Raw genomic sequence first — 11677 nt, 5'->3', positions numbered from 1 at the left:
GGAGAGAAAGAAGCGTCACTCTGCCTATGCTCAGAAACCTCTTGTTCTTCGCCAGGGCAGGAAGTTACCGCGGCACAGGAACCCCCACCTCCTTTTCCCCTTGAGACGCGCCGCCCAGTTGGGAAACTCCAGCTCTGCACAAGCAGTCGGGCGCTTCCGCTTGGCACTAAGATGGAAGCTGACACTTGAGCGCCAAGTTTGCTGAGTTTTTTGGGGGGAGGGGGAATGGTGGTCTCTCGCGGGAGGGATCAGGGCAGAGGAAAGAGCACTCCCTCGTCCTCCTCTCCCCACACACACCCCCGAAAGCCCAGCCCGGAAGAAGACTCAGCGATGGGAACGGATGGAGTGGTGGTTCTCGGCGGTGTGGGGGTTCCCTGGGAGACTCCAGCAGGTAAGGCGCACGGCGGAACGCACAGATCGGGAAGCACGTTTTCTTTCGGGGCTTCACTTCCTCCCTCCTTTCGGGGGAAAGGGGAGGGTCGTACTGGGCTGGAGGCAGGGGAGGGGGGTTTGGACAGTCCCTGTCCCCTCGCCCACCAGTTCATCGGGGCGGCGACAGGGGCAGGATCTCCAATTGCCCACTGGGCTCGTGGTGGAACTCGGGGAAGGCGCAGGGTTGGGATCTCGAGGAGGAAAGGAGAACTGGATGGGGGTAAGTTTTGGGGGCGGCTGACTCTTCGGCCAGATCGTCGGGACAGAGAGGCAAATGCTCCCTCTGCCTCCTTCAGCGCAAAGTGTGTGGGTGCCACATCGTTACTTATTATCTTGTAAACAATTGGCAAATCAAATAAATAAATAAATAAATAAATCGTTAGCCGAGGCTAGTTTGCCCAAGAAGAGATCGTGACTGTGAAGGATCCCTCTGGTTGTCGTTCCCCGTCCCCTCCCTTCGTTTCTTTTCTGAATCTTTTGCTTTTATGACTCTGGTCCCGTCTCGGATGAGAGATCCCTGTTTTCGGGCTGGCGGCTTTTTGTTCTAAGGAGATTTATGTTCTAAACTTTCCGTAACACCCAGTCAACTTTTGTTTTGTTTTGTTTCTCCTTTCGCTTGGAGAAGCAGTATGAAAATAGTGAGAAATCCCCTGGCATGAAAGTGGCGTGTTTTTGCATTTCCTGGCCTTTTAAGGTTCCAGTTGATCGGGATTCCATCCACCCCAACTTCTGGGTGGATCCCCAATCCAGTGTACGAAAGGAAACTCTCCTGGGTGGATCCTTCTGCCGCCACGAATTGGACTAGCAGACCTCCAAGGTCCCTTCCGACTCTTGTTATACTACGTTATTATATGAATCGAAGTTGGCCTTTGGTGTTTACGTTTGCTTTCCTTTTATAATCCACTGATCGTTTGATCGTTTAAACTTTGACACTCGCAGCACTGTGGCGTGGAGTCTGCCTTCCCTTTTGATCTCCCTGAGGGAAGGCAGGATTATAAATCTGACAAATATACCGAAATGTAAACCTTACAAAAGAAGCCCGTGAGAGAGGTTGACACGAGTGGAAACGATTGGCCCAAACTCTCCCGGCGGGGCCATTCAATCTGATTCTATGCTTTAAGGATTATTTCACAGTGACCCTGTCAACGCTTTTATGACCATAATCTTTTCCTTGCTTTGCCATCGCTATATTATAAAGATAGTCCTCGATGTATGAACATGGTGGATCCTAAAATTTCTGTTGCTAAGTGGGACATTTGTTAGGTGAGACATTTGCTCCATTTTACCACCTTTCTTGCCATAGTTGTTAAGTGATTCACCGCAGTTGATCAATTAGTAACCTGATTGTGATGTCAGTCTGGTTTCCCCATTGACTTTGCTTGTCAGAAGGTCTCAAAAGGTGATCACAGGACCTTGGGACACAGCGACGGTCATAAATATGAACCAGCTGCTAAGCATCTGAATTTTTAAAAAAATACATTTTGTTGAATACATATTAAAATATTGGACAGAGTGTGACCTTTCTGGCATTTTCTTTGCCATACATACTATAACTTAAAACAAATAACCTTCTATTTATCATACATTGCTAAATTTGTACTATTAACATATCCAGTATATTCATTTATATTTACAACATAAAACCTCATGTTTTGCTATTTTTATACAACCAATTTTCCACAAAACTCCATTGTATTTTCATAAATACCATCCAATTTCAATTCTACAAATCATTATTTTCTGTTCCGACCAGCTGCCAAGCACTTGAATTTTGATCACAGGATCATGGGGATGCTACAGTGGTCGTAAAGGTGAAAAATGGTCATAAGTCACTTTTTTTCAGTTCCATTGTAATTTTGAATGGTCACTAAATGAATGGTTGTAAGTTGATTACTACCTGCATAATATAATTATTGTATTTGTCTTTGAAGTCAAGCTTTTCTTTTTCCCTCCCTCTTCCTGGAGGATGAGGTCAGCATTATATAGGCTTCGGTAATCGAAACTTATTTCTTTAAGCTAAACATTTAGAACATGGGTGCCCAACTTCTTTGCTTGTCTTAGGCTGCATGTAAAATATCTAAAATAATTAATGTATACAAATAACATAATTTTAAAATTATTGTGGGGCTGTATTTGCTAGCTGTCCAGGGTCACATGTGACCCACAGGCCATAGATTGGACACACCTAATTTGGGTGAAATTAAGCATTTAAACTATGCATGTGGGAAAGATCCCTAATTTTCTTTTCTCATTTGCATGTCCTTTGCTATTGTATACAGATAAGAGTTGCAAGTCAGTACTATTGGCAGATTTTTTTTAACTCCCCAGGGCTGATTTTGATGATAAGTGCAGCTTTATGTTGCATGAGCCCCTTATCAATGCAGAAGCTGGAGTTTTCCCAATCCAGTTGGAAATAGAGAGAATAAGAACTGAATGCATCCTTAAGGGAGGGGGGCAGCTGGTCTGCTGTTCTGAATATTGCCACTTCCTCCACTCTTAAGCCCTCCTCTTTTCTTTTTTAAGTCATGTGACCTTGAATAACAATACCACTCAGATTTATATAGTGCTTTACAGCCCCCTCTAAGCGGTTTACAGAGCCAGCATATTGCCTTCAACAATCTGGGCCCTTATTTTACCAACTTCAGAAGGATGGAAGCTGAATCAACTTTGACCTGGTGAGAATCAAACACTATCAGGCTGCTTTGCACATTCAGCTGGATGTTTGGACTGGATGTGGCACTTTTATCAACCTACTGAGTCCTTCCCAAGTTTGCGAGATAGGCAGATTGATGTTTCATGGATACTAAGGAGACGGAAAGCTTTTAGCAGCCTCATCCTGTGTCCTTTTGCTCCCTTGTTCTCACTTCACTTTCATCTCTCACCCACGTCCCTTTTAATCAACTTGCTTTCTCTTCCTCGCAGCTTATTAGCTACGTAGCATCTTGGGCCCTCAACATCTGGCAGACACAAGCTTCCGTCATGCCGAACAACAGGATCCTGGACGAATTTGCGGTGGCCGAGGAGGCCCAGGAGATGTTGATGCAGCACCGTCCTCAGATTGAGCACCTCTTTCAGGTGGAGCTGAATGTCATGGGGGTACTGGGATCAGACCCCAAAGGAGCAAGGAAGATCTGGTTGCAGTTGCAAGGAAGCCAAGAGAATCTTCACAGGGCAAAGGTCAGGCAAACTCTGATCCTCGATCCAGTTTAATTCCTTTTTTATAAAAAAATAATTTTTTATCAATATATAAATAAAATATATAAATAAATATAATATTTATTTAATATATAAATAAAAAGAAAGCAATGTGTTCAAAGTCCATATATACAGTGAGTTGCTTGGTTGCATTGTTTGGAGTAATATTCGTCATAATCATAGTAATAATCTTCTCTAATGATAATTTCATGACAACAGTGCTTTTCCCTCATAACATTGATACATATTAATTAGTAAAATTAATCAAAATTAATCACAATTAATAAGTTGCAATAAACAACCCTGATCGTGAGATTACAAATTCCTATAAAACAATTTATCCTAGTTTTCTCTTGTTTGCCATTGGGAAACAAAGTCTCCAGGCCACCATCACTAAATGCAGGCTAATGTTATTTCATGAGAAGAAAATTACTCAGTCTGATTAACAGCAATTTTTCAAGGCCTTGCTTGGCAGTTTTGTTTCCTAACTTCTGTCATCTAACTAACAGTGGTCATCTGAATCTGAAGTTGGAAATACTTGGGTAATTGTTGATAATCTGGCTCTGTAAACTAAGTTGGGATGTTGGAAAAGCTGCTTTACCAAGAAAATGGTGTGATTTTAGCCTTGAAGTCATTATATTAGAAGAAATTTCCATTTGGTTCTATGCCAAGCCAGGAAAAAGACACTGGGAGGCTGATTGGAATGATGGTTTAATAATGAAACAGAACCACATGTGATTTTGGGCAGCTGACCACATGGAATTGAGAGTGGGTGGCTTTTATACCCTCTCTGGGCTCTGTGTTTGAGCTTCCTGTTCCTGTGCAAGAACATGTATTGTTGAACTCCTACTGTTGTAGGAGGTCATAGCTGACTTTATAGGTTGTCAGAGCTATGTTTAATTGAGGGTGATGCAATGTTCTTAGGAGATTGTGCAATGTAGTGAGCTCTGCTGCTAGATGGTAGTGGGTTAATACTATTTATGCCCTAACGGGTCATGTCTTAATCCCATCATCCTGGAGCTGAAGGTCTTTTGTTTTGTAGATAGGCTGGCTCAGTCCTTCTCAATGGGCACAATGTATCTGCTGCCGGCAGGGAGCTGGGGCTCTGAGTTTCTGTTCCCTTAAGATTTTTTATTTCTCTTTTAGGGGAAATATTTTATCTTGCTTTTTTAAATATTTCTCAAAATATTTCATTCTTCTAGCAGGGGGTGGCTTCTCACAATGATGAATGGAAGGTTGACTTGAGGAGATTTGACTTAAGTTTAGCTCTGTAACAGAGCTAAACAGTAAACATGAGTTAGTGCTAATGATCAGGTGACTGCAAAGAATATAAATCCTTCCATTCCCCACCATTCAGTTAGAACTGATGAAGCTTCTTAGATGAGAAGCGAAACATTTTCATAGAAAAACAAACAAACCGAAGAAAGTTGCCTTTTGAAAAGAACTTTTGGGACAATACTGATTGGTGTATTTTCCTCCAACTTTGGGGAGAAAATGTTTAATGTGAAAGCCCAAGGTGGATTAATTATCCAACTTAACAGGGCATCTTATACTGGCCTTTTTAGAAATAAATCTAATTTAATTCCAAGAAATTTGCTCCTTGGTCAAGCAGGCGAGAATTGTCTCAAAATTTAGCATAGATTCTAATCTGCTTCACCAAATGCTTCTGTCTTCAGATTGAACAATTTTAGTTTAATTTCATTTTATTTTTTTACTTCAGGAAATGGGTACAAAATGGGTGAGTTTTCTGGAAAAAAAATAGAAGAATTTCTAATGCACTAAATTTGATTTACTGTATTTCCTTAATTACACCATTTGCTTATTTTTTCTGTATAAACAGAAGCAGTTCCTTATTTACATAACACTGTACTTTGTAATTCTGTGCAGTCCAGTGTGGACAAAAAAATGGCTTATGCAAGGATTCCTTGGATCACTTGCACAGTACAGGGAGTGTTTCAGTGTTGTTTTATGTTTTCCTTAGTTTTCCAAAAATATTTTAAGTGAATATTGCTTATTTGAAGTAGTTGAAACAATACACATGAATAGATTCAAAGCTTGGCTCAGAAACTGTTGTAGTTGTTACTACTACTACATTTTATTTGCTGGTTATCTTACTCTGTCTCAGACCCATAAAAAAGGAAGATATAAAAAGGAAGCTTAAATTAAGCAAAAGTAAAATAGAACAGTAAAACAACTAAAGAAAACAAAGAAAATACATCAATATGATTTGTTTAAAAAGATGAATGAGTGGAAGCATAGAATGGATTAGGGTTAGAGTTATTAATCTAGCAGCCACCTCCAGAGTTATGTTAAATCTATATGTGTGTGTTTGTGTGTTTGTGTATATATATATACACACACACACATAAATATACACACACATATATCATAACTATGATTTATTTAACTGCATTACTCAAAGCAGAAGAAAAATAGTGGTGCTGTGAGCTATGACTATGCCATTTTTTAGCAAACCCAAGAAATAATACATTACATTGTATATACATGTGCTTATGAACTCAAAATACAGAACTGGCCCACAGTAATCCATATTGTAGGCCCACAGTAATCCATATTATATCAGGTTATGAATAAATTGGCTCTTTCCAGAAATGGATTTTTCTTTTTCTTTTTTGTAGTGTTGGAAAAAGTTCTCTTCAGATGTAATTTTCTGTCTAAAAATATTCTGTTTCAGACACATATAGAATGACCATATTGCACCTTCTTGTGTTTTCCAGGAATACATCAAAGGTCTTTGCGCCCCAGAGCTTCAGGTGGAAGTAGAGTATCCTAAAGAGATGCAGTGCATCTTCTTAGGTGCCCATGGGTTATTTCTGGACTGCCTCATTCGAGGGACATCTGCGAGCCTCACCTTTCTACGCCCGGGCACTCTGCTGATCTCAGGGTTGGCAGAAGCTTTTGTCATGGCTCACAGCCGGATCCAAGAATTTGTGGGGAAACACCAGAAGAACCCTAAGCTACCAGAAGAACGGGAGGCTCAGGTTAAACGGTCCTTCCGGGAACTGGTGGAGAACTATGATGACAAACATGCCATGGATCTTTTGATCTTGCCCACTTCGGTCAAAGAGGAATTGCTTTGTTTGGTCAAGGAGATTCAGGAAGAAGACAAGGAAGGACAAAGGAATGGCTATAGGACACTGTTTAGTTTCGGGAGAGATTGTTCACTGGGGTGGGAAGCCAACGCTGTGAATAGTGGTAGATCTGGGTCGCAAGATAGGCCTCAACCTGTCTTCGGCATACCTGAAAAGCTCCATCAAGTCCAGGAACAGAATAGAACTAGAGATTCCGGTCCTGACTGGCCTGTGGAATTTACCAGGCCACAAGAATCTCTTCAGAAAGCTGCAGATTCGATGCAACTACCATACCCAGCTAGGCCTTGGGATGTTAGGACTAACTCACCTACTGTGGATGCAAAATCTCAAGACCAAAAACATCTTCATGTCCCATGGGATGATTTTTCCAGAAGTTCTGATGAAGCCCAATTGCACACTAAGCCACAGGGACATCTGCCTGGCTTGAATGGTCCTCAGCATTGGCTTGAGGCCATGACCACTAAGAATTCTGGGCTTCCCAAGAGTTCCTCTAAACCAATTCCAGCTACCTCTCAGATTCTATCTGGATACAAAGTCCTGACAGAAAACTTGGAGGATCATCAAACGGTAGAGAAGAATCCCCTTTGGGCAACAGAATCGAGTCTCGTTAGTTTGCCTGAGGAAACCACTGAGGAGGAGGCAACATCTGACATTTTGCTGTCATCGTGGACTGAAAAAGAGTTCAAAATGAGGCTAAACTTCTTTAAAACGATGGGCTACGAAGAGCACGTGGTCAAAAAGATACTATTGGAGGGTGGAGTTCAGGAAGCCCCTTCAACTATCTTGGATAGAGTCCAGATGATGGCAGCAGGCTTGCCTCAAAACGAAGATACCTCCCCACCTCAGGAAGAGCCTGAACGACAAGGTCTCGACGCTTTGTCTCTGGAGGACCCATACGATGAAAACAGTTATGTCAAGGAACTGATCAAAACGGCAGTGGTCAACTGTGGCCATTGTCCCAGCAAGATCCCCACAGAAATACAAACAGGAGCCCCATTGGCAAGTCTCCTGAGGCAGCTCAACGAGAAAGGGGAACACCAAGATGAAGATGAGAGTGCGACAGAGGGATCATCAACGAAGCCAGAACATGGAGGCCAGTTTGGTGCCCAGAGGGCAACCATTTTGAATCACGGGGAATCTTTTCAGCAGAAGGCTCATCCGGAAGAAAGGTGGAATGGTGTCCTTTCGAATCACAAGGATGTCTATGTCCCAGCAAGTAATCCTGGAGTTTCTCCCACTGCTAATTTTTTGTCCTCTCTATTGGATTCTGAGGTGACCCAGTTAACCAAAAGCACCAGCATGGAAGCTCTTCACCAGGCTTCCGTTTCTACGGTAACTGGAGCTCAGCGCTTTGAGGAGGCTCTCCAGACTGAATTCAAGCTCAAGTTGGCCAACACACCAGGGAAGAAGAATTTGCGGATGGTCATTATTGATGGTAGCAACGTGGCCATGATGTGAGTTGGGGTTGGGGAAGAAAATCTGATAAAAATCCAATTCTTATCACTACAGCCTCCCTTCCCCTCTCCTTTCCCCTCCCTCCCCTCCTCTTTCTTCTCTCCCCTCCCCTCCTCTCCTTTCCCCTCCTCTCTTCTCCTCCTCCTCTCCTCTCTCCTCCCCTCTTCTCTTCTCCTCCCCATCCCCTCCACCTCTCCTCTCCCCTCTTCTCCTCCTCCCTTCCTCTCCTCTCCTCTCCCTTCTTCTCCTCTTCCCACTGCTCCTCTCTTCTCACCTTCCCTCCCATCTGTCCCCTCCCCACCTCTCCTAAGGATAAGAGTCATAGACTTGTTCCAACTTTGTGGGCCATTCTTTTACCTAATATACAGGTTTGTGCTAATTGCCTCCACTTTTTTCACGGAGTCCTTCCTGTTTCCTCCTACATGCCGTCATTTGGAGGGCATCCCACAAGTGACTCAATTGACTTTCCCACGTTCCTGACCTTAGACTTTCATAGATCTAAATCTCTGCCTGTTTTCTTTTCTCAGGCATGGTCTGAACCAATTCTTTTCATGCCGAGGAATCGCCCTAGCCGTGCAATATTTCTGGGACCGAGGCCACCGCGAAGTGAATGTTTTAGTGCCCGCTTATCGAATGGAAGAAGATTCCAATGTGAGAGGTGGGAAGTTTTTGCTTTTTTGTTTTTTTGTTTTTCAAAAGCAGATACCTGAAACACCTTTTGGCTGATTCCCTGCAGGAATTTTATTCAAATCATGGATGGCTGAAAAATGTATTGAATCTACGGTACGTATTTGCAAATGAATGAAATGGGGATGCTGGTTTTTAAACATCATATGGAGGACTTCCACCAGCATTATCTAAACAGAGGCATTTGTAGCAGTCTAATGGCTCAGTGGCTATTGATCAGAAAGGTCAGCAGTTTGGCAGTTCAAATCCCTAGTGCTGCGTAATGGAGTGAGCTCCCATTACTTGTCCCAGGTTCTGCCAACCTAGCAGTTCAAAAGCATGTAAAAAAATGCAAGTAGAAAAATAGGGACCTTTTGGTGGGAAGATAAGTGTTCCGTGCGCCTTCGCTGTTTAATCATGCCGACCACATGACCACAGAGACGTCTTTGGACAGCGTTGACTCTTTGGCTTTGTAACAGAGATGAGCATCGCTCCCTAGAGCCAAAAACGACTAGCACATATCCCCCATATTCACGAGAGGAACCTTTACCTTTAATAATCCAGGGAAAGGGAAGCCAGATACTCCTAACCTGGCTTTTCTAGTAAATACTAATATTAAAAATAGTTACTCGCCGATTTGTTGCAATGTGGAATGTTTCTTCCCGTTTATTTATTTCAAGCATATTTATACCTTGAATGGCCTGCTCTCCCCATGTCCCTTTCAATTCTCTTGTGAGATTGAGGAGCCAATCAGATGCATAGATTGGAGCTCATGAGCCAATCAAATGCATAGATTGAGAGTAGAACTCACCAGCCAATCAGATTCACAAATTGAGGGTAGCTAAAGATTTCAGTGTGAGCCTCCCTAATTCTTCAACCATACTGGTGGCTACTGCAGCAATCCTTCATGGATTAATTTAAGGAAGACATCTTGTTGATATCTAGTGGAACTTCATTTGCGTTGAGCTGCAACCAATAAGCAAATCTACTGGTGTATTTTGACCACTGTATTCTTTTTTTCTTTTTCCCTGCTTCCCTACCCCTTCCCCAATCCCAGAGAGGCATTTTTTGACTGAGCTGCACAATCTAAGAATCCTGTCCCTTACACCATCACGGAAAATCGACGGGAGAGGCATTGTCCCATATGATGACAGGTGAGCTCCATTGTTGGATTAGTTACTAAAAGCAGTCAGTGTTTCCTGGAGTTTCTAACCTTGGTTGTTTGCTTGCAGATGTTTCATTACCCAACTAGGTAATGTCATTGGTGCTGGTAAGTGTGGGGATAGTTCCCTGTTTCCATCCATCAGTTTATCCTGCCAGTGTTGGTGAGAGTGTGCTTTCCTCCTTGGTAGTTTCATGATTGGGGTGTTGCTTTCTGCTTGTTTGTCTTGTATTAATCCCTGGTTTTGGTTGCTGGAAAGGATGTGTACTGGTTCGTTTATTCCCTTCTTAGCTTTTTATTGTCTCTTTTTAATGGTGTGTAAATATGGCTTATCACCATGTGTTTATTGGTAGCTGATTTGTCTGAAAGCCAAGCTTCCAGGAATTCCCTTGCATTTTTGGATTTAATGTGGTTTGGGATGTTCAGATTCCCAGTTGAAACTAGGTTTGAGTTTGCCCCGTTGTAAGATTCTCTTCTATTGGAACAAATGTTTTTGTGCCTGCAGAAGTGGTTGCTGCTTGTTTAATTCAGGGGGTAGAGCCACCAAAGGAACATGGAAATCAATGCACCTCAGAGTGGATACGGGGCAATTCTGTTTGGAGTGGAAACAACACCTTCAAACTGTTGTCCCACCACTCCATGCCCCTGTTCAAAATCATCTACATAGTTTATTCTTTTATTATTAGATAACTTTCAAAATCTGCTTCTTCTTGTTCTTCTACAGGAGGTGCCCAAGATAGGTTAGACCAGGGGTCGACAACCTTAAACACTCAAAAAGCCACAAAGGTCCTAACCGGAAGCCCCCTGTTCAATTCTGGAGTTGACCGGAAGTCTGATTCGCCCACCATAGAGTCTTCTCCTAGCGCAGCGTCCTTTTTTCTCTGCTAACCGAAGTCCGGTTCTCCCCACCATAGACTCTCCTCTTAGCACAGTGTCCTTTTTCCTCTACCTCTCCTGACTGGAAGCCCTATCAGTTGTGGAGCTGACCAGCAACAGGGAGCTGCAGCAGAGGGATGAAAGAGCCACATGCAGCTCCAGAGCCATGGGGTGCCGACACCTGGTTTAAGCTAACTTGAGAATCCCTCTTGGGACCATTACTGACCTTGTGGTAGAAATGACAATATTACAATATAAGACCCTTGTTTTTTTTAAAAGACTCAAGAGGCCAGAACACACACTAGACCCATGATGGCGAACCTATGGCATGTGTGCTGGAAGTGGCACGCAGAACCATTTCTGCCGGCACGTGAGCTGTCGGCCGGAACTGATTCACTGTGCACGCACGCGCGCCCCTCCACCAGCCAGCTGATTGTCGGGTATCTGCCGTGCATGCACAGGTGGTGGTGGGCACAGGTGGGGTCGCACGCGCATTGCATTATGCATGCAGGAATGCATGCATGTGCACTTTTGGCACGCGATGACAAAAAAGTTAGCCATCCCTGCCCTAGACTAATGTTGTTGTTCAGTTGCTAAGTCATGCCTGACTGTTCGTGACCCCATAGATCATAGCATACCAGCCCCCCACCCTGTCCTCCACTGTCTCCTGGACAGTATTTACCCAAATTCATGTCTATTTCCATTGATGACACCATCTAACCATCTCGTCCTCTATCGTCCCCTTTTCCTTTTGCCTTCAACCTTTCCCAACATCAGG

At 43.2% G+C, this 11677-nt stretch overlaps 1 protein-coding gene across 4 annotated transcripts in view; it reads left to right on the top strand.

The window, feature by feature from the left end:
• LOC113426042 (protein KHNYN) overlaps positions 1-11677 on the top strand; it is a 37403-nt gene continuing 25726 nt past the window's right edge. The window contains exons 1-5 of one of the 4 annotated variants that reach the window (XM_087948400.1): positions 1-391; positions 3355-3609; positions 6366-8194; positions 8723-8853; positions 9919-10015. In XM_087948400.1, coding sequence (XP_087804526.1) covers positions 341-391; positions 3355-3609; positions 6366-8194; positions 8723-8853; positions 9919-10015 — 2363 coding nt within the window. In that variant the 5' untranslated portion in view covers positions 1-340. The other 3 variants (XM_026688359.2, XM_087948399.1, XM_087948401.1) reach the window with 3 other exon arrangements.

Source organism: Notechis scutatus, chromosome Z, assembly GCF_049901735.1.
Source record: "Notechis scutatus isolate UNSWTSFEM ecotype Mainland chromosome Z, rNotScu1.2, whole genome shotgun sequence".
In the NCBI taxonomy this organism is placed as follows: domain Eukaryota; kingdom Metazoa; phylum Chordata; class Lepidosauria; order Squamata; family Elapidae; genus Notechis; species Notechis scutatus.
The sequence above is the reverse complement of the archived record's forward strand: the minus strand, read 5'-3'. Positions and strand labels throughout refer to the sequence as shown.